This window comes from Capra hircus, chromosome 17 (assembly GCF_001704415.2).
Source record: "Capra hircus breed San Clemente chromosome 17, ASM170441v1, whole genome shotgun sequence".
NCBI classification, from domain to species: domain Eukaryota; kingdom Metazoa; phylum Chordata; class Mammalia; order Artiodactyla; family Bovidae; genus Capra; species Capra hircus.
The window spans coordinates 19018583-19041906 of record NC_030824.1 but is presented as its reverse complement, the minus strand read 5'-3'; the positions used below and the strand labels follow the sequence as shown (position 1 = coordinate 19041906).

The following is a 23324-nucleotide window of genomic DNA, read 5'->3' as shown; positions in this document are numbered from 1 at the left end:
CTCCAGTTTACCTCAGGGTAAGGCAATGGCACCCCACTCCAGTACTCTTGCCTGGAAAATCCCATGGACGCATGAGCCTGGGGTCCATGGGGTCGCTAAGAGTCGGACACGACTGAGTGACTTCACTTTCACTCTTCAGTTTCATGCACTGGAGAAGAAAATGGCAACCCACTCCAGTATTCTTGCCTTGAGAATCCCAGGGACGGGGGAGCCTGGTGGGCTGCTGTCTATGGGGTCGCAGAGAGTCAGATACGACTGAAGCGACTTAGCAGCAGCAGCAGCAAGCACAAGTCTTAACCACTGGACTGCCAGAGAAAGGAATGCCAGTTGTTCAAGAAGTTACTGGAATTCCCTGTTGTCCAGTGGTTGGGACTCTTTGATTCCACAGCAAGGGACCAGGATTCGATCCCTGGTTGGAGAACAAAAATTCTGCATGCCACACAGTCAGGCCAAAAAAACACACAGAAAAGTTACATTGCTAGCATCAGAAGAAAGGAAAAAAACCTGATCTTTGCAGTCAAGCAGGCATTCTCACCTTTGAGGAGGTCTGGTTCATGTATAATGCAAATACACATTGCATGTGAGGGAAGGAGGAGGCCCAAATGGACAGAGATTTTGTGTTTACATTTTCTTGTCCCACCTTAAAATGTGAATTTTATTCATCAATGTAATCCAATTTATCTATTTTTTCTTTTGTTGCCTGTGTCTTTTAAGAAATCATTGCCAAATCCTTTGACATAAAGCTTTTTCACTATGTTTTCTTCTCAGAGTTTTATAGGTTAGGTCTTTGATCCATTTTGAGTTAATTTTTGTATAGGGTGTAAGGGAAGATACTTCACACTTTTGCATGTGGATATCCTATTTTGCCAGTACCATTTGTTGAAAAGACTGTCCTTTCCCCAATGAATGTTCTTGGCACCCTGGTTGAAAATAATTTGATCATATATGCAAGGGTTCCTTTCTGGACCATCAATTCTATTCCCCTATTCCTTTTTATGAATGAATAATATTCCATTGTATCTGACAAAATGATTCCATTCCATCTGACAAAAAGTGGTCCAGTGGAGAAGGGAATGGCAAACCACTTCAGTATTCTTGCCTTGAGAACCCGATGAGCAGTATGAAAAGGCAAAAAGATAGGACACTGGAGAAGATGAGCTCCCTAGGTCAGTAGGTACCCAATATGCTACTGGAGATCAGAGGAGAAATAACTCCAGAAAGGATGAAGAGACGGAGCTAAAGCAAAAACAACAACCAGTTGTGGATGTGACTGGTGATGGAAATAAAGTCCAATGCTGTAAAGAGCAATTTTGCTGTAAAGAGCACAGAAACCTGGAATGTTAGGTCCATGAATCAAGGCAAACTGGAAGTGGTCAAACAGGAGATGGCAAGAGTAAACATCGACATTTTAGGAATCAGCGAACTAAGATGGACTGGAATGGGTGAAATGAACTCAGATGACCATTATATCTACTACTGTGGGCAGGAATCCCTTAGAAGAAATGGAGTTGCCATCATAGTCAACAAGAGTCAGAAATGCAGTGCTTGGATGCAGTCTCAAAAATGACAGACTGATCTCTGTTCATTTCCAAGGCAAACCATTTAATATCACAGTAATCCAAATCTATGCCCTGACCAGTCATGCTGAAAAAGCTGAAGCTGAACGGTTCTATGAAGGCCTACCAGACCTTCTAGAACTAATACCCAAAAAAGATGTCCTTTTCATTATAGGGGACTGGAATGCAAAAGTAAGAAGTCAAGAAATACCTGTGTAACAGGCAAATTTAGGGTTGGTGTACAGAATGAAGCAGGGCAAAGACTAATAGAGTTTTGCCAAGAGAACACACTGGTCATAGCAAACAAACACCCTTTTCCAACAACACAAGAGAAGACTCTACACATGGACATTACCAGATAGTCAATACCGAAATCAGATTAATTTTATTCTTTGCAGCCAAAGATGGAGAAGCTCTATACAGTCAGCAAAAACAAGACCGGGAGCTGGCTGTGGCTCAGATCATGAACTCCTTATTGCCAAATTCAGACTCAAATTGAAAAAAATAGGGAAAACCACCAGACCATTCAGGTATGATCTAAATCAAATCCCTTATGATTATACAGTGAAAGTGAGAGATAGATTCAAGGGATTAGATCTGATAGAGAGAATGCCTGAAGAACTATGGACGGAGGTTCGTGACATTGTGCAAGAGGCAGTGATCAAGACCATCCCCAAGAAAAGGAAATGCAAAAAAGGCAAAATGGCTGTCTGAAGAAGCCTTACAAATAGCTGAGAAAAGAAGAGAAAGGCAAAGGAGAAAAGGAAAGATATACCCATTTGAATGCAGAGTTCCAAAGAATAGCAAGGAGAGATAAGAAAGCCTTCCTCAGTGATCAGTGCAAAGAAATAGAGGAAAACAACAGAATGGGAAAGACTAGAGATCTCTTCAAGAAAATTAGAGCTACCAAGAGAACATTTCATGCAAAGATGGGCACAATAAAGGACAGAAATAGTATGGATCTAACAGAAGCAGAAGATATTAAGAAGAGGTTGCAAGAATACACAGAAGAACTGTACAAAAAAAATCTTCACTACCCAGATAATCACGATGGTGTGATCACTCACCTAGAGCCAGACATCCTGGAATGCAAAGTCAAGTGAGCCTTAGGAAGCATCACTATGAGCAAAGCTAGTGGAGGTGATGGAATTCTAGTTGAGCTATTTCAAATCCTGAAAGATGATGCTGTGAAAGTGCTACACTGAATATGCCAGCAAATTTGGAAAACTCAGCAGTGGCCACAGGACTGGAAAAGGTCAGTTTTCATTCTAATCTCAAAGAAAGGCAATGCCAAAGAATGCTCAAACTACCGCACAATTGCACTCATCTTACATGCTAGTAAAGTAATGCTCAAAATTCTCCAAGCCAGGCTTCAACAGTACATGAACCATGAACTTCCAAGTGTTCAGGGTAGATTTAGAAAAGGCAGAGGAACCAGATATCAAATTGCCAATATCCGTTGGATCATTGATAAAGCAACAGAGTTCCAGAAAAACAGTCTGCTTTATTGACTATGCTAAAGCCTTTGACTGTGTGGATCACAATAAACAGTGGAAAATTCTTCAAGAGATGCAAATAGCAGACCACCTGACCTACCTCTTGAGAAATCTGTATGCAGGTCAGGAAGCAACAGTTAGAACTGGACATGGAACAACAGACTGGTTCCAAATAGGGAAAGCAGTACGTCAAGGCGGTATATTGTCACCCTGCTTATTTAACCTATATGCAGAGTACATCATGAGAAACACTGGGTTGAATAAAGCACAAGCTGGAATCAAGATTGCCAGGAGAAATATCAATAACCTCAGATATGCAGATGATACCACCCTTATGGCAGGAAGCAAAGAAGAAGAGCCTCTTGATGAAAGAGAAAGAGGAGAGTGAAAAAGTTGTCTTAAAACTCAACACTCAGAAAACGAAGATCATGGCATCCAGTCCCATCACTTCATGGGAAATAGATGGGGAAACAGTGGCAGAGTTTATTTTCTTGGGCTCCAAAATCACTGCAGATGGTGACTGCAGCCATGAAATTAAAAGCCACTTGCTCCTTGGAAGAAAAACTACAACCAACCTAGACAGCATATTAAAAAGCAGAGACATTACTTTGCCAACAAATGTCCCTCTAGTCAAAGCTATGTTTTTTTCAGTAGTCATGTATGGATGTGAGAGATGGACCATAAAGCAAGCTGAGCACCGAAGAATTAATGCTTTTGAACTGTGGTGTTGGAGAAGACTCTTGAGAGTCCTTTGGACTGCAAGGAGATCCAACCAGTTCATCCTAAAGAAGATCAGTCCTGGGTGTTCATTGGAGCTGAAACTCCAATACCTTGGCCACCTCACGCGACCAGTTGACTCATTGGAAAATACCTTGATGCTGGGAGGGATTGAGGGCAGGAGAAGAAGGGGATGACAGAGGATGAGATGGCTGGATGTCATCACCGACTCGATTGATATGAGTTTGGGTAAACTCCGGGAGTTGGTGATGGACAGGGAGGCCTGGCATGCTGCGATTCATGGGGTCGCAAAGAGTCGGATACGACTGAGCGACTCAACTGAACTGAAAGTGAGGTTCGGAGGAATTAAGTAACTCTCCAAGGCCACACGCTGGACAAGTGGAGGATCCCAGGAGAGGGCCAGGTGCACAGCGCAGGGAAACCTCCAGGTTACTGAGGGTCAGATGCTGCAGGTCCCGGTGACAATGGGCCTGAAAGCTCTACGTAGCCCAGATCTTCGGACTTGCTGGAGCTGCCACCTACTGCTGTTTTCCCGCTTTGCCGCAGAAAATACCGTCAGAGACCGGATCTGCCTCCACATACCATGCAAATTCTATGGCTGGAAGGCCCGAGTGCAGCTAGGGAAAAACTGTGCTCTTTTTTAGCCTCTTTCCCAGGCTGCGGTGGAAACCCGGCCCCCGTCTCCGTGGAAACCCGGCTTCCGCGGTCGCCGTTACCAAGGGGCGGAGCTGGGGGACGCTGCCCTTCCCCCGGTCTGCAGCCGCTCCCGGGCTGGGAGCGATCACAGTCACCCTTTAACCTCTCAGTTCCTCTTCTCCCCTCCCCTCTCTTCCTCTAGTCTTTTCGTGCCCCGAACCGTATCCTGGAGCCCTCACTCCTGCACGGGCTTCGGGGTGGACGGTGCACCGGGATCACCGGCCTCCGAGCCGCGCTGCGTGGCCTCCACAGACGCCCCCACCTCCCGGGCCCACCCCTCCGCGGCGCTGATTGGCCGCTTCTCGGCCACATTCCCCCGCCCCCGGGGCCCGGCAGGGTCCTCGGCCCAGCGGAAAGTTTTCTGTGCCCGGAGGAAGTTGAACGTTCGCAGACTCCGAGAAAGCAGCTCCGGAGGCTGTAGGGGTCTGGGCTGCCATGGAGGAGCCCCCTTTGAGAGAGGAAGAAGAGGAAGAGGAGGAGGACGAGGCGGGACCCGAGGGGGCTCTGGGCAAGAGCCCCTTACAGCTGACCGCTGAGGACGTATATGACATCTCCTACGTGATGGGCCGTGAGCTGATGGCCCTGGGCAGTGACCCCCGCGTGACACAACTGCAGTTCAAGATCGTCCGCGTCCTGGAGATGCTGGAGACGCTGGTGAATGAAGGGAACCTGACGGTGGAGGAGCTAAGATTGGAGCGGGACAACCTCAGGAAGGAGCTGGAAGGGCTGCGGAGAGAGGGCTCGGCTGCCGGCCCGGAGGTGAGCGCCGGAGAGCGGGGACTCGCCCCGGGGGCGGGGTGCAGGGAGCGCCCAGTGCGAGGGGGGCCGCTTACCCCTCCTGACCATCCAAGCCCCTCAAAACAAATCCCCACGAGTATCAAGTCCTCGGTTTAGAAGTGTTGTGTGTGCTCAGTTGCTCAGTCTTGTCAGACTCTTTTCGGCCCCATGGACTGTAGCCCACCAGACTACTCTGTCCGTGGGATTTTCCAGGCAAGAATCCTGGAGTGGGTTGCCATGCCCTCCTCCAGGGAATCTTCCCGATCCAGGGATGGAACCTGAATCTCTGATGTCGCCTGCATTGGCAGGTGGATTCTTTACCACTGCTCCACCTGGGAAGCCTAGAAGGTTTGTGATAGGTAACATTAAATGTTCTAAAGCAGACGCTTCCTGCTGGAAGAGGGGAGGGCAGAGTCTTAACCACTGGAAGCACCGGGGAGGTCCATCTTTACTTGCAAAAGACAGGTTGATGGGGACCTTGAGCAGTGGTTCTCAAGCTTTACTGTGTTACTCGCTCAGTCGTGACCAACTCTTTGTGACCCCATGGACTGTAGCCGGCCAGGCTTCTCTGTCCATGGGATTCTCCAGGCAAGAACACTGGAGTGGGTTGCCATTTCCTTCTCCAGGGGATCTTCCTCACCCAGGGATAGAACCTGGGCCTCCTGCATTGCAGGCAGATTCAGTACCATCTGAGCCACCAGGAAAGCAGGCATTTCAAGCTTTTAGCAGGCATCAAAATCACCTTGAGTGATTAAAACACAGACTGGCTGGCCCCAGTCCCAGAATTTCTGACTCAGTAGGTCTGCAGTGGGACCTAGAATCTACAGCTTTTCAGAGGTTCCAAGATGATACAGGTGCTCTCCGTCCACGTTTCACGATTTGAGAATCTTTGACCTGGAGTAAGACATACATTTTAACTATAGAGAAATTACTGCTTATGACCACAGAAAAATATGTACAAGAATATCCAGGGCAGTTTTATTCATAATTGTGTCAAACTGGGAATCCAGATGGAACAGAGGAATGGATTTTTTTTAACTTGTGGTATGGAATACTACACAACAATGAGAAGGTACCGAAACACAGAACTATATGGATGAATCTCACAGATATTACATTGAGCGGTAGAAGCCAGGTACAAAAGAGAGCCTCCTGTACATAGAATTCAAGAATAGGCAAAGTAATCTTTATATATATATAAATTTTTTGACTGCACCAGGTGGCATGTGGATTCTTAGTTCCCCAACCAGGGATCAAACCCAAGCGCCAAATATTAGTAGTGTGGAGTCTTAACCACTGCACCACCAGGAACGTCCCATCTTTACTTATAGAAGACAGGTTGATGGTAACCCTGGGATGGGACAGTGGGAGAGAACAGGAAGGAAATATATAGGGAACTAATCTGCGTGTGGTTACTTGGGTATATACATATGGTAAAAATCGTCAAGCTATAAATTCAAGATTAGAGCGTATTCCTGTACATATGTTATACCCCCATTTTACAAAATTACATTGTGCATCAATATTCAGAACTGATGAAACAAAAAGTTTCAAGAAACAATTTATCCTAACTCACCCTTACTAAACATGATATATAGTCATACTTTCCTGTTCTTTTTTATGAATTTTTAAATTATTTTTCAACTCACTAAATTAATATCACAACTCTCTAGTAGGTCTCCAGTTACAGTTTAAAAAAAAAAAAAAACTTCCTCAAGTGAATTATCTCATTTAATCCTCATACTATTATTATTCCCGTTTTATAGAAGCAGAGACATAGAACAATTAAGTAATCTGCCAAGGACTTGTAGCAAGTAAGAGGTGGAGGCAAGATTTTAGTTCAGAGATGCTAGTCTATTTCTCTTTTTTTTTGGCTGTGCTGGGTCTTCATTGCTTCTTGAGGGCTTTCTCTATTTGCAGCAAGCAGGGACTACTCTCTAGTTGCAGTGCCCAGGTTTCTCATTGTGGCGGCTTCTCCCATTGGGGAGCACAGGCTTAGTTGCCCCAGGGCATCTGGAATCTTCCCAGACCAGGGATCAAACCCTTGTCTCCTGCATTGGCAGGCAGATTCTTGTCTACTGAGCCATCAGGGAAGTCCTCAGAGATGCTAGTCTTAACCACACAGTACTGAAGTACAGACCTGTGACTTGACTTGTGGTAACATTGGATGAGTGACTACACTGTGAGGACCCTGGAGCTATGGAGCTAAATTAAACCAAGTCCCTGCCTTCATGGAACCTCACAACTAGTAGGAAAAGCAAGACACACAGACCTTCAAAACCAGCCCACAGGGTTACAGACCAAGATGTGTGCCATGAAAGGACAACAGGAACAGGGTGGCTGAAATTCACAGGGAAGAGTGAAGATTTCTGGCAGCTTTGTTGGTGCACTTTTACTTCACATACTCATTAGTCATGGTGACAATTCTATTTGTAGCTAAGGTTCTTCTTTAGGATCTGTCATATGATGGTTGAATATCATTAGTAGCCTGACCTTTGAGATTCAAGAGCAGTTAAATGATTTGCCCAAGATCCCTCAGCTCACATTTTGCGCTTGTTTCCTGTCATCTCCAACTCCAGGCACAAAGATAGACCCACGATGGATCATGAACAGTGTGGTTTGCACAGGGCCCAGGCCATTTCCTGCCTGGGACGTAGCAGACAAGCTTCATTAGCCCCAGATGAGATAGCACATTTTCCTCCCAAACCATAGTCTTGAGAACGAGCGTGGGGGAAAAGGTAGAGAGAATGAATATTTAATGCTGCTAGACAGTTTATAAAAATATGCCCTTGTCTTTTTTTTTCTTCTTGTTTTTTTAATTACTATTCTTAGCTGTGGTAAAGTAGAGGTGAAATTTACCATCTTAATCATTTTTCAGAACAGAGTTCAGTGGCATTAAGTCAATTCACACGATTATGCAACATCACCACCGTCCTCTCCAAAATGCCCATCTTGCGAAACTGAAATTCGGTGCCCACTAACCACTAACTCCAAATTCCCTTCTCCCCCGAGCCTCTGGTAATTCTGTTCTCCTTTCTGTCTATATGAATTTACCTATTCTAGATACTTCATATAAGTAGAATCAGGTGATTTTTGTTCCTTTGCCACTGACTTATTATTTCACTTCATGTCCCAAGGTTGCTCCATGTTGTGGCATCTATCAGAATTTCCTTCCTGTTTAAGGCTGTATAATATTCCATTGTAGGGATTTACCAGTTTGTCTATCCATCTGTCAGTGGACACGTGGGTTGCTTCCACCTCATGATTTGTATAAATGTTGTTTCTCTGAACATGGATCTATAAATCAATCTTCAAGCACCTGCTTTCAAGACTTTGGGGTATATACCCAAAAGTGGAATTGCTGTATCATGTGATAATTCTGTTGTTAATTTCTAAAAAGGATCAGCCATTCAGTTTTTCATAGTGACTTCACCATTTTACATTCTATCAACTGGGCCCAAGAATTTCAGTTTTCCCACATCCTTACCAAAGCTTGTCTTTTTTTTTTTTTTTTTTTTCTGGCCACACCATATGCCATGTGGGATATTCCTTGTGAAGTCAAGTGAAGTGAAAGTCACTGAGTTGTGTCCGACTCTGCCACCCTGTGAACTATACAGTCCATGGAATTCTCCAGACCAGAATACTGGAGTGGGTAGCCTTTCCCTTCTCCAGGAGATCTTCCCAACCCAGGGATCTGCCAGGGTCTAGCTCCGGTGGATCCAGGGAATTCGAAGTGGGGACGGAGTCAGCGAGGAAAAACTTATTTATTTAGAAATATAAAGAGAGATTAGGAAAGAATAGTATAGTAGGAAAATTAGTGGAGAAAAGAGGCTGAATAACTTGGTTTACGTGGAAAGCTAATAAAGTCTCAAGATAAGAAACTTGCACCACCTACATAGGCCACCAGAGCCCGCTTGAATAGCGGAAGGTGCCCCGCCTTGGGTTCCCTCTCGCGTGGGTCTTAGAAGCCAGGGCAAGTAAGTAAACATGGCGAGCCTCCATGCTCCAGATGGTAATTCAGCCAGAAAAGAAGGAGAAAAGACCACACGGGGGAAACCAGTCTTTCCAGTAACTGGTCCATCCCTTTTGTCCGGGAAAGCTTTTTATACTTTGGGTTGTACATAGAGATCAATGGATAATACAAAATTATGCAGTGTCAGCAGCCCTGACTCTTATCAAGACCAGGCTTTCTCTCTGCATACCTAGCTGTATACATAAGTCTTAGGTGATTTACATCATCTTCTGGCCAGGAGGCCTATTAGCATTTTATGGTCCTTTTCTGATAAGGGTCCGTCAACCAGAAAACTTATTTGCCTTAAAAGTGTTGTTCTTACTAAAGTCTGGTGCTGCTCTCAGAAAGCACTAAATAAAGTTACATTCTTACATAGCAAGGACACAACAATTTATAACAAGGAAAGAGGAGTACAGTGATTTATTTTTTTATTTTTTTTTTCAGTGATTTATAACAAAGAGAAAGTTCATTAACTCAAAAGTCTAGTGTTGCTAACATCAAAACTACTGTATTCCTTTTTCTATATCCCAATTACATTGATTAATATCCTCCGGGTGCCTAAAAGATAAAGAATATGGAGGCCTGGCAGCAGTCATTGACTCAACAGTGAAACCCATCACCAATATAATTTTTAGCTTTTTAGAAAAGGCTCTGTATCTTTAAGATGTTTTAAGCTGCGTGCCTCTCTCGGTTGAGGGGCTGTAAACAATCACAAGTTGTAAAAGTCTCTAACTGTCAGGCAAGTTAGAGAGCCATCAGAGGGGTTTGAGCTGAGACACTCCTTTTATATGCAGGAGACTGGTTAACTGGAGCTCTAAGTTAACTCTTTCCAGAGAAAGGTGGTTGGGGATAGCCCCCTGTTATGTCAGAAGAGTGGAAAGCACAGTACAATCAAACAAGCAGACTCTGGTTTTGGGGGTAGATGCTGAGGGAAATCCAGGGGTACCCCTGAGGCCTGATCTCAGCCTTTGCCTTTTGCCAGGCCCCCTTCCTCATGACCTTTGCCGTGGGCGGGATTCCCCATGCTGACTCCTGGCAGGGATCGAACCCAGGTATCCAGCACTGCAGGTGGATTCTTTACCGTCTGAGCCACAAGGGGATCAACCCATGTCCCCTGCAGTGAAAGCACAGAGTCTTAACCACTGGACCGTTAGGGAAGTCCTGGCAACACTTGTTATTTTATATTTTGTTTGTTTAATTACAGTGGCCATCCCAATAGGTGTGAGATTTTTTTTTCCTTTGTTTTTTTAAAATTTAAGTTCAAAATTCAAAAGTTACGAAAGTATTTGCCTTGGAAAAGCTCTCACATCCCTTCCTTGGAAAAAATTTAAGCCGTTTCTTAAAGTATCCAGAGATATTTCATGCAAACGCAAGCAGATACGAATATAGTTTTCTGTTATTCACACAGATAGTATGATAATATATACCCCACTCTGCCCCTTGCTTATTTTCACTTAATATGGCATGAAAGTGGTACTACATCAGAATATAAGGAGCTTCCTCATCTTTAAAAAAAATGTATTTATTTATTTACTGGCTGCACCAGGTCTTAGTTGCACGCAGGATTTTTAGTTGTGGCCTATGGGGTCTAGTTCCCTGACCAGAGATCAAACCTGGGTCCCCTGCATTGGGAGCTCAGTCTTAGCCACTGGATCACCAGCAAAATCTCTACTTCCTCATCTTTTAATGGCTTTTGGAAACTTCCACTGGACAGTAATATCAATTGCTCAACCTGAGGGTTCTCAGCTTAGAGTTTTTGGAACCCTGCTCCCTCCTGTTCCCCAAGACTATGAGTCTGATCCATGAGATCCATGAACTTGCATGGGAAGAAATTATATTTTTATTTTCACCAGCCTCCAGATGAAATATACCACTTTATTAAATCATGAAAGCATTTATGTTGATGTTTGGTAGAAATCAATACAATACTGTAAAGCAATTAGCCTTTGATTAAAAATAAATAAATTAAAAAATCATGAATGTAGAAAACAAACCACAGTAATATTATCAGTAGTACCTGTGACAATCATCAATGGAAATCACAGGTGTTTTCATATCCCATTGCAATGTAGTACATCTCAAAACTTTGCTTTTGTTCTGTATCTTATTGGACCTGTAGCTACATTGTGTTTAATGAAGGAGCAGGTCTTGGGATCACATATTTATTTTTAGATTTTGATGAGTGTATGTTATCTTAGTTGGTTTCCTTGTAATCTTATGCCTTTGTTTTATACATTTAAGATCATTATTCTGAGATGGAATCCACATGGGCTTTACCAGACTGCCAAAAAAGGTTTGTAGAACACAAATATGTTAAGAATCTCTGCTTTAACCAGTTTCCTATCAAAAGACCTTTGTTTTCCAATCATTTGCTCTGAGCCCGAGCCTCAGTGGGTTACTCTGATCTGTACCAGTTGGCCCCTGAGTATGTAGAGGAAGTGGACTCACTGGTCAAAGGAAAGGCATTTGACATTTTAATGTGTATACATGCTAAGTCACTTCAGTTGTATCCAACTCTTTGCAACCCCATGGACTGTAGCCCACCAGGCTCCTCTGTCCATGGGATTCTCCAGGCAAGAATATTGGAGTGGGTTGCCATTCCCTTCTCCAGGGGATCTTCCCGACCCAGAGATCGAACCTGGATCTCCCGCATTGCAGGTGGATTCTTTACCATCTGAGCCACCAGAGAAGCCCGGTGCCACCAGGAACTATTGCCAAATTGCACTCTAAAGGGGATAAAGTGATTGGCTCCCTTTGCAGTCAGTGAAGGAGCCAGTTTCCACGCAGCTTTTACGACAGTGTTTTCTCAAACACCACTGATATTTGTCAGTCCAAGAGGAGGAATGTGGGCACCACCGCCTTTCTCTTTGTGGTGTGCCTTATTCTCTTTATCACCTGTAGAATATTCCCGAGTGTGGTTGTGCCTCTGTTTATTTAACTAGACTTCTGCTGGTGGACATTTAGGTTGTTTTCAAATATTTGCTTCATTTTAACTTCAGTTTGAAACAGTGTCAAACCTATGGAAGAGTTGCAAGACAAGTACAATGAACACTAGTATTCCGTTCACCCTGATTCAGCTGTTGTACTCAGGTGTGTGTATATGTGTATGTGTGTGTGCGTGTGTGTGTGTGTGTGTGTGTGTAGTATGTCTTAAGAAATACACACTGGGGACTTCCCTGGTGGTCCGGTGGTTGAGTCTGCCTGCTAATGCAGGGGATGTGGGTTTGATCCCTGGTCTGGGAAGATTCCACATGCCGCGGGGCAGCTAAGCCCACGCACCACAGCTACTGGAGCCTAGAGCCCGTGCTCCACAAGAAAAGCCACCGCAATGGGAAGCTGGAGCACTGCAACTAGGGACTAGCTCCCACTTGCCAAAACTGGAGAAGGCCCATGCAGAGCAACAAAGACAAGCACAGCCAAAAATAAGTAAAATTATTTTTAAAAGAACAGAAATAGACACTGAAACTTCCCTGCTTCCACTGCCTGGGGTGTGGGTTCTGTCCCTGGTAGGGAAACTAAGATCCTGCATGTCGCATAGTCCAGTCGAAAAAAAAAAGATATACAGACTGACACCCATTTATAGGTGTCTATTTATAGACACCCATATACGCATATGTATATACACATTATTTACTCATTCAAAGTCTGCCCAGCTATTTGAGCAGACATTATGTTAGCTGCAGAGTTAGTAGAAGATTAGGATCTTTCACCCTAAATACTAAATACTTCAGTGTGTATCTCCTAGACATACTGGTACATAACCACAATAAATGATCAAATTCAGGGGGGAAAGTTGGTAGAATACTAAGATCTAAATGCCATCCCTATTCAAAATTCATAATAATGACCTTTATAGCATTTTTTTTCTGATATATAATCTAGTATAGAGTTGTACAGTATCTTTAGGAAATATTTCTCTCTCTCCTTTTTTTTTGGCTGCACCTCTAAGCATGCAGAATCTTAAATTCCCCAACCAGGGATCGAACCCTTGCCCCCTGTAGTGGGAGCTCAGAGTCTTAACCACTGGACCACCAGCGAAGTAGGACACCTCTCTTTAGTCACCTTTAGTCTGGAGCAGTTCCTGGGCTTTTCCTTCTCCTTCATGACATTGACATTTTTGAATATATTATGTATCAGTGTCTGTAGAATGTTCTTCACCTTGAGCTTGTTCTGGTGTCTCCTCACAGTTAGATTCATGTTTAAACAAGTAATACATGTTTAGCAGGGTTATCACTCAAGCGATGCTATATCCTTCTCAGTGTCTTGGATCAGAAGGTGCCTGATTCAGTTTGTTGTTATTGGTGATGTTTGGTAATGTTAACTTCTAGCCCTTGGTTAAGGTGTTGTCTACAAAATTTCTGCACTGGAAGGGTGCTTTTATGCCCTTTGTAATGCGCAAGTAGCCTATGGGAAAATACTTTGTGTAAAATATCCTGTTCTCTGACAAATTTTCACCCAATGGTTTTAGATCCATTCATTAGTCTTGCCTGAATCAATTATTACTAAATTGGTTGCAAAAGGATTTTCTAACTCTTATCATCTTCTACACATTAATTGGCATTCCAGGGATCTCCTTGGTGGTCCAGTGGTTGACTCTGTGCTCCCAATGCAGGTGTCTGGGGTTTGATCCCTGGCCAGGGAAGTAGATCCCCCATGCTGATCCTGCATGCTGCAACTCTTAGTTTGCTTGCTGCAACTGAGAGTTCACATGCCACAGTTATAAGATCCTGCATGATACAGGAAAGATCAAAGATCCCCTGTGCCTCACCTAAGATCTGGTGCAGTCAAATAAATATTAATTGGCATTCTGCTGTAAAGTACAGATTCCCTTCCTTCCCAGCATATTAGTCAGAGAAATAGAACAATAGGAGATATAGATGTAGCTATAGATGTAGATGAGAATATTCATTATAGGAATCAGCTCAGGTGGTTATGGAGGCTGAGAAGTTCCACAATCTAATGTCTGCAAGCTGTACAACCAAAAAAGCTGGTGTCGTAATTCAGTCCAAGTTGGAAGGCTTGTCTCAGGGGCTGATGGTAAAAGTCCTGGTTTGGGACAGTTGGAAATCCCAAGAACCAGGAGCACTGATGTGCAGTGCTCAAGGGCAGGAGAAGAAGGATGTCCCAGCTCAAGCAGGGAGTGAATTCACCCTCTCTCCACCTTTTTGTTCTATTCGGGCCCACCCACAGTGGGGAGATCCCTCTGCTGTACTTAGATCACCAAATCAAATGCTGATCTCTTCCAAAACACACCTTCACACACACCTCAAAATAATGGGCTAACCAACTATCTGGGTATTCCTTAGCCCAGTAGGTTGACATATAAAATTAGCTATTAGATCCCCATTAATTAGTTAATTAAATTAAAAAATTATAGATTCCTGAATACTCCTCTTTTTATTTGATGGCTTATTATCCATTCTTGTTATTAATGTTGTTACTCAGATTGTTCAGTTTGGCCAGTTAGGAGCACCTTCGAACTATGTCCTTTTGCTGTCTCCATCCCTTACACAATGGAATATTCCAGACTAAACTTGGGCTTTCCCTGCTCCAGCCCTAGACTCAGCCCTCTCCAAGGAGCCCTGGCTCCTTTCTTGGAGAATAGTACTTAGAACTCTTGCTTCTTCTTTTTCTTTAAAAAATGTTTAAAGAGGATCTTAGTTCCTAACCAGGGATCACCCCAGGGCCCAGAGTCCTAACGAAAGCACAGAGTCCTATCCACCGGACTGCCAGGGAATTCCCAGAACTCTTTACCATCAACCAAACACTTGGCAGCAGGCGGTGCCTCACCTCACTAGGTCCCTGGAGAAACAGAACAAGAGAACTTTCCTTTCGGGGATGGAAAGCCTCGTGCGGTAAAATGTACAAGCGATGTCCTTTCTTACAGGTGAACCTGGGACCAGACAAAATGGTGGTTGACCTGACAGATCCCAACCGACCGCGCTTTACTCTGCAGGAGCTGAGGGACGTGCTTCAGGAGCGCAACAAGCTCAAGTCACAGCTGCTGGTCGTGCAGGAAGAGCTGCAGTGCTATAAGAGGTGGGCTCTGCTGCCCTGGGGCTCCTGCTCTGCAGACCCAGGTCCTGTCTGGAGCTACCTGATATGCTACCTGTCTGTTCTGATGTTCGTTCAGTCGACTTACTGGAGACCCACTCTATGCCGGAAACTATTCCCGGCACTGAGGGTAGAGCAGGAAACAAAATGGGAAGTCCGTGCTAGGCTAGCGGGAAGATAGGCACTCAGCCAGGAAGCCTGCAGTGAGCCCGCAGGATGAGGGTGGTGGATGCTGAAGAGAATGTAGAAAAGTGACTCGTCGGAGACTGGAGTGCTGGGGAGGGGCCTGTGTCAGATTGGGTGGACAGGGAAGACCCCTCTGAGGTGAATGACAAGAAGCAGCCAACCAAGTAACAGTTTGGTTGGGCAAAAGTAGAAGGAAGTGCAGAGGTCCTGGGGTGGGAACCGTTTGGCCACTTAAGGGCACCCACCATGGTGGACCTTGGATTGTGAGGTATACAATGGTTCAGAAGAGACCAGGAGCCGGTCGTGATGGCCACAGAAGGGAGCTTTAGGTTTTTTATTTTGTTGTTGTTGTTTTTATTGGCGTATAGTTGTAATGGCAGTCCACTCCAGGATTCTTGCCTAGAGAATTCCATGAACAGAGGAGCCTAGAGGGCTACAGTCCACGAAATTGCAGAGTCAGACACAATTGAGTGACTAACACACATAGTTGCTTTACAATGTCACATCAATTTCTGCTGTACAGCAAAGTGACTCAGCTATTTGTATACATATATCCCCTCTTTTTGGATTTCCTTCCCGTCTAGGTCACCACAGAGCATTGAGTTCCCTGAGCTACACAGTAGGTTCTCATTACTTATCTATTGTATACATAGTATCAATAATGTATATGTGTCAATCCCAATCTCCCAGTTCATCCCACCCCCACCAAGGAGCTCTAGTTTTATAGCAAATGTAACAAGAAGACTCTGGGATGCCTTAATCAAGGGAATGACCAGGTCTGATTCACTATTTGCAAAGATCAATGTGGTGATTCTGATAACTGAACAACTTGGTTATGTAACAGAAAGTCCTTGCTCTTTGGAAAGCCACTTAAGTATTTAGGAGTAAGGGAGGAAGATTTCTCTAGCTCACTCTCAAGAGAGTTCAGAGAGAAGGTAGATAGTTGTAGGGGTAGATGGGTCAGTGGATGGAAAGATGGATGCATGGCTAGGTAGGTAGATAGATACGTGGATAAGCATTTGAAGGATCAGGGTAAAAAGTATATGGAAAGTTTTTGCACTAATATTATACCTTTTCTCTAAGTTTGAAATTGTATAAAAATTAAAAGTTAAAAGAATCATAATAAGTATTGTATACAGGAGGAATTGTAGGATAAGCAAGGCAGGAAATAAGGAAGTTGTTGATAGAGCAGGTTTGGACTTTGCTGTATCCCTCTGTACCATGTTTCTCAAAATGTTTTGCTTTACGTGGGTATTTCTTGAAAAGGAAGCTCTAGGAAGTCTCCTGGTGGTCCTGTGGTCAGGATCCGGTGCTTTCACTGCCATGTCCCAGGTTCAGTCTGTGGTTGGGGAACTGAGATCCCACAAGCCACAGGGCACGGCATAAAGGAGCTCTGTGGTTGAATAATTCTGAGAAGCCCGCAGTTAAACAAAGGTTTCATTAGAGGCAGGCAAAGGAAAGACCAAAAGAAAAAAAACGTATTGCCTACTAATATTTGTTTGCTTTTATCTTATTTATTCATGTATTTGTTTTTGGCAGCGCTAAGTCTTCGTTGCTTTTCCCAGGCTTTTTTTAGTTGTGACGAGCTGGGGCTACTCTTTGTTTCAGTGTGAGGGCTTCTCTTGGTGGTGGCTTCTCCCGTTGCAGAACACAGGTTCTAGGTGCACAGGCTTCAGTAGCTGCCGCACACAGACTTAGAGCACAGGCTCAGTCAACTAGTATTTGTTTCGTTTTGGTGTACTGGTGGTGCTGCAGAGCACATGGGATCTTAGTTCTGCAGGGTCAAACCCATATCCCCTGCACTGGAAGCGTGGAGTCTTAACTGCTGGATCACAGGGACGTCCCGTGCCAACTGATATTTATCAGTTCAGTTCAGTCGCTCAGTCGTGTCTGGCTCTTTGCAATTCCGTGGACTGCAGCACTCCAAACTTCCCTGTCCATCACCAACTCCCGGAGCTTGCTCAAACTCATGTCCATCAAGTCAGTGGTGCCATTGAACCACCTCATCCTCTGTCATCCCCTTCTCCTCCTACCTTCCATCTTTCCCAGCATCAGGGTCTTTTCCAATGAGTCAGTTCTTTGCATCAGGTGGCCAAAGTACTGGCGTTTTCAGCTTACCACTAGTCCTTCCAATGAATATTCAGGACTGATTTCCTTTAGGATGGACTGGTTTGATCTCCTTACAGTCCAAGGGACTTTCAAGAGTCTTCAACACCACAGTTCCAAAGCATCAATTCTTTGGTGCTAAGCTTTCTTTATAGTCCCGTTCTCACGTCCATATATGACTACTGGAAAAACCATAGCTTTGACTATACAGACCTTTGTCGGCAAAGTAATGTCTCTGCTTTTTAATATGCTGTCTAGGTTGGTTGTAGCTTCTCTTGCAAGGAGCAAGTGTCTTTTAATTTCATGGCTGCAGTCATCATCTGCAGTGATTTTGGAGCCCAAGAAAATAAAATAAAGTTTCCATTGTTTCCCCATCTGTTTGCCATGAAGTGATGGGACTGGATGCCATGATCTTAGTTTTTTTGAATGTTGAATTTTAAGCCAGCTTTTTACTCTACTCTTTCCCTTTCATCAACAGGCTTTTTAGTTCCTCTTCACTTTCTGCTATAAGGGTGGTGTCATCTGCGTATCTGAGGTTATTGATGTTCCTCCTAGCAATCTTGATTCCAGCTTGTGCTTCATCCAGCCCGGCATTTCACATGATGTACTCTGCATATAAGTTAAATAAGCAGGATGACAATATACAGCCTTGAGGTACTCCTTTCCCAATTTGGAACCGTCTGTTGTTCCATGTCCAGTTCTAACTGTGGCTTCTTGACCTGTGTACAGATTTACCAGGAACTCTGCTTAGTGTATCCCAAGCATAATTTCAATTAGTGTTCACAGCAAGCCTGTGAGTTAGGGTAATATTATCCCCAAGATGATCTAAGGGTCAGAGAGGTCAAGTAGCTGCTCAAAGTCCCTGGGCTGGTGGTGGCAACCTTGAGATGTAATGTCAGACAGACTGACATCAGAGCCTGAGCTTTTAATTATCACACCACATTGAAACTTGGAAAGTTTGGAAGTATGGGATGTACTCTGAAACAAAACCAAACAAAAAAATTTTTTTTAATTTGACTGTGCCAGGTTTGCAGCATGAGGGATCTTTAATTGAAACAGGAAAACTCTTAATTGCAGTTTGTGGGATCTAGTTCCCTGACCGGGGATCCATCCTAGGCCCCTTGCATTGGGAACTCTGTAGTCTTAGCTAATGGATTACCAGGGAAGTCCTCCAATGATATTATTCGTTAAATTCATTCAATGTGACATCATTAAGAGAGCAGCAAAGTAAAAATGTCCTTAGAAAGCCCTATCCGAAAGGACTGAATTCTGCCAACAGGAATTTAATTGTCTTCCTTCCTCTGAGGTTGGAACCACGTTAATGGAAAGACCTGCCTTCATCTCATTTAATAAGTGCTCTAGACACAGTTAATTAAAAAGAGAAACTGCTAGACTGCCAATGCCGTAAGCAGCTTGCAAGTGAATAAAGCAACACATGTTGGTTCCAGTTTTGAATTCCCAGAGAACAACAGATGGGCACTTCCCATCTGGTGCAGGCTGATAGACAGATAGCAGGATTCTGTTTAGTCTCTAGTGTTATATATTCTGGAGAAACCAGCATGTCAACTGAGGTGTTCTCTTAGCAACTGCATCAATTTGGAAGCTCAGGCTCATACTAAGGATAGTTTTAACTGAAGGCAGCTATGGTAGGCTGTTTCCAAAGATGGACACAACAGTTTTTCCCATATTGCTGTGTCCTCAGCTGGTGGGGAGAATGAGAAAGAGAGAAAGCTGTATCTCCTTTTGCAGTGAGACTTTGCCACTCCTCTCATCGGAGTACAAGTAGAGTCTATTTTCCCTTTTCTTGAATCTAGATGGCCCTATAACTTTCTTGGACCAGTTGAATGTGGTGGAAGTGATGCTGTTTGGCTTCCAAGGTTAAGACTCTCAAAGGCCTAACAGCTTCCATGTTTGTGCTCTCAGACTGCTGCCTTGAGACTGCCATGCTATGAGGAAGCTCAAGGCAGTCATGTGGAGAGGTCACATGAAGAAGAATCAAGGGGTCCCATATGACAGCCCCAGCTGATCCACCAACTGAACACGGCTACTTGAGAACCCCAACTGGACCATTAGGAGAACCACCAAATCAACCATAAGAGATAGAGCCATCTGGGAATTTCTTGGCCCTTTCAGTGGTTTGAATTTCACAATCTCACTGCCAAAGACCTGGATTTAATCCCTGGTTAGGGAACTGATATCCTACAAGCTGTGCAGAGCAGCCAGAAAAAAAAAAAAAAAAAAAATAGAGCCATCACGAGAAGTCATAAATCATTGTTTTTTGTTTATTTGTTTTCGCTTTTTTTTTTTTTAACTTTTGGCTACACCCTGTGTCATGTGTGGGATCCAAGTTCCCCAATCAGGGATTGAACCCACATCTACTGTGTGGGAAGGCAGACTCTTAACCGCTGGACTGCCAAGGGAGTCCCCCATCATTATTGCAAATCACTAAGTTTCAGGGTGTTTTGTAGCTGTAGGTAGTGGGGAAAGGCAATTTTTAGATCAAGCTGCCAGTATGGTTGGTTTGGGCTCTTTCTGGCTTGTAGACAGCTGCCATATTGCTGTGTCCTCAGCTGGTGGGGAGAATGAGAAAGAGAGAAAGCTGTATCTCCTTTTAAAAGGGCACTAGTCCATCATGAGGGCCTACCCTCATAACCTCATGTAAACCTAATTGTCTTCCAAAGGCCCTATCTCCAAATACTGTAATACTGGGGGTTAGGGCTTCAACATACAGATTCTTTAAAAACAATTTAAAAAAAAAATTTTTATTGTTTTTGACTGTGTTGGATCTTAGTTTCAGCATGTGGATTCCTCTAGTTGTGACATGCAAGCTCTCAGTTGCAGCATGTGAGATCTAGTTCCCTGACCAGGAATTGAACCCAGGCCCCCTGTACTGGGAGCTCAGAGTCTTAGCCACTGAACTATCAGGGAAGTCTCAACATATAAATTCTGGGAGGACATAATTCAGTCTGTGGTAAGGGGGAAATTTGTGCCTGTAGCATAAGCATTAATTTACCAGTTGGTATACACAACAAAATACCTAAGTGGATCTAATGAGCTTACTAGGTCAGACATTGAAATGCTTCATCAGAGTCAGGCTTCTTTTGGTTGCAAGTAACAGAGATCCTATTCAAATTCAAACCAGCTAAGGTACCAAAGGAGATTTTGTCGGTTCACAGAGCTGGGAAGGATCCTAGAATTGCTCTCAGAAATAAAGAAAAAAACTGCGTCTAAGACCTCAGGGTTGGAATCAGGGACCCCAGTCCTGATTCTTTCTTTGATTCTTTTTCTTTGCTGGCCTCCTAATCTTGTATGAAGGACAATCCTTTTCTGAATCTCAGGGAGCATGAATGCTGGGGGTCCCCCTTGAACAAGTAAGAGAGAACAGGCTTCTTCCAAGTTCTGTACATCAAGTCCAGGGAAGTACTCTGGCCCTCTTTGGGTCACCTGACCTCGGTATCTTATTGATTAACATCAATCTAGCTGTTGGCACCACCTGACTTACCATATATTTTTACATTTTTACTTATTTGTTCATTGACTGTTTTCTTCTCAATGGAATATAAATTGCATGAGAGAAGATGTTTTATCTGTTTTGTTCATTGCTATGTCTGTATACCTTGGTAGACTATGTAGCTTAATAATATTTGTTAAATGAATGAATTCTATGTATTATCTCACTTAATCCCTCAATCCTAGAAGGCAGGTACTTTTATGATCCTTTTATTACCAATTAGGAAATCAAGGTTTAAGTTAAAGCAGCCGTCCCCAACCGTTTTGGCATCGGGACCAGTGTCATGGAAGACAGTTTTCCCACAGACCAGGGTGTAGTGGGGGATGGATTCAGGATGATTCAAGAGCTTTACACTTTTGTCCACTTCATTTCTAAGCTAATTCCACCGCTGATCCGAGGTACCAGTTGGTGGCCCAAAGGTTGGGGAGCCCTGAGTTAGAGAATTTATACATGATCATATTTCTAGAAATTAGAGAAGCTTGAAGTACCAGCCATGGTAATTAGATAAGAGAAGGAAAGAAGAGGTATCAACATTGGAAAAGAGAAAGGAAGATTCCAGAGATCTGGATCAGGATGTCTAACTCTAGAGCTTTCAATGATAGCATTATTAGTATAATAATAATTACGAAGAAACTTCACTTTCAGTGCCCGCTTCGGCAGCACATATACTGCAAGTGGAACAAAACAGAGAAGATTAGCCTGGCCCCTGCATAAGGATGACATGCAATTTCATGAAGCATTCCGTATGTTTTAATAATAATGATGAATATGTAAATAAATAAACTGTAAAAAAAAAAAGAACCTTCACTTTCAAAGATGAACAGATAAGAGATCTGCAATAAAACAACCCATTTATTTATCTCATTTTTCCCAGTGGTCTGATTCCACCAAGAGAAGGCCCAGGAGGAAGAAGAGAGAAAGAGGCTTTTGTTCCCAGGGGCAGCAATGCCAACAGCAACAAGGAGGAGAAGACAATCATAAGGAAACTGTAAGTTGACTTGCTGCCCCATGTTGCCACTAAATAATTGCTAAAGGAAGGAGTAGGGGTGAGAGGGGAGGCCCTGCTCTCCTGGTGGTGGTCCTGCAGCTGATATGAAAACGCTATGCTGGTGTATTATGGCATCTGCTAGACAGTAGCATAAGCACCTGACATTATTAATTCGTTGACTCATCACAATGACCCTATGAGGTAGACACTGTTGTTATCCTTGACTCACAGATGGGGAAATAAATTCCAGGGGGTAAAGTTCTGTACCCAAGGTTACACACATTGTAAGTAGTGAAGTCAGGAACCCAAGGAAGTCCAGGTTCTACACTCTACTGCCTCCCTGTGATATAATACAGTAACCAGATAATAATACTAATATTAAACAGCAAGAAAAACAATAGCAGTAATTATTGGAGTTTACGGGGGCTAAATCATCACCTCTTCTACTTCCAGCTCTGGAGGGTCCCCTGTCTCCCAACATTAGGACACATAAGACAGTTTCCTTCAAACACTCCCCTTGTTTTCATGCACCTTTGTTCATTCCCAGTTTCTTTGGTTTCTGCACCTCAAACCATAGACTGTGAGATGACAGTTAAAGTTCAGATCCTCAGAAATCAAATTGCTGGTTCTAGGATGAGGCCCAGAAATCTGGATTTTTAGTGAATGCCCAGACAATTGAATGTGGGGAAACTTTGGACAACAGCCTGAGATATGCCTTTTCTTCTTTTTTAAAAAGTATTTATTTATTTATTTGGCTGTGTCGGGTCTCAGTTGCAGCACATAGGATCCTCGATCTTCTATGTGACGTGTGGGATCCCTTAGTTGTGTGATGCGAACTCTTACTTGTGGCAGATGGGATCTAGTTCCCCAACCAGAGATTGAACCCAGACCCCCGGCATTGGGAGCAAAGTGCTGCACTCAATATGCCAGCAAATTTGGAAGACTCAGCAGTGGCCACAGGACTGGAAAAGGTCAGTTTTTATTCCAATTCCAAAGAAAGGCAATGCCAAAGAATGCTCAAACTACCGCACAATTGCACTCATCTCACATGCTAGTAAAGTAATGCTCAAAATTCTCCAAGCCAGGCTTCAGCAATACATGAACTGTGAACTTCCAGATGTTCAAGCTGGTTTTAGAAAAGGCAGAGGAACCAGAAATCAAATTGCCAACATCCGCTGGATCATGGAAAAAGCAAGAGAGTTCC

At 43.7% G+C, this 23324-nt stretch overlaps 1 protein-coding gene across 3 annotated transcripts in view; it reads left to right on the top strand.

Moving 5' to 3' along the window:
• The window catches only part of RILPL2 (Rab interacting lysosomal protein like 2), a 29094-nt gene continuing 10303 nt past the window's right edge, over positions 4534 to 23324 (top strand). For 2 of the 3 annotated variants that reach the window (XM_005691362.3, XM_005691363.3), the window contains exons 1-3: positions 4534 to 5245; positions 15163 to 15314; positions 22007 to 22120. In XM_005691362.3, coding sequence (XP_005691419.2) covers positions 4922 to 5245; positions 15163 to 15314; positions 22007 to 22120 — 590 coding nt within the window. In that variant the 5' untranslated portion in view covers positions 4534 to 4921. Of the gene's footprint in view, positions 5246 to 15162; positions 15315 to 22006; positions 22121 to 22891; positions 23007 to 23324 lie in introns of those variants that run through there. The other variant, XM_018061364.1, reaches the window with a different exon arrangement.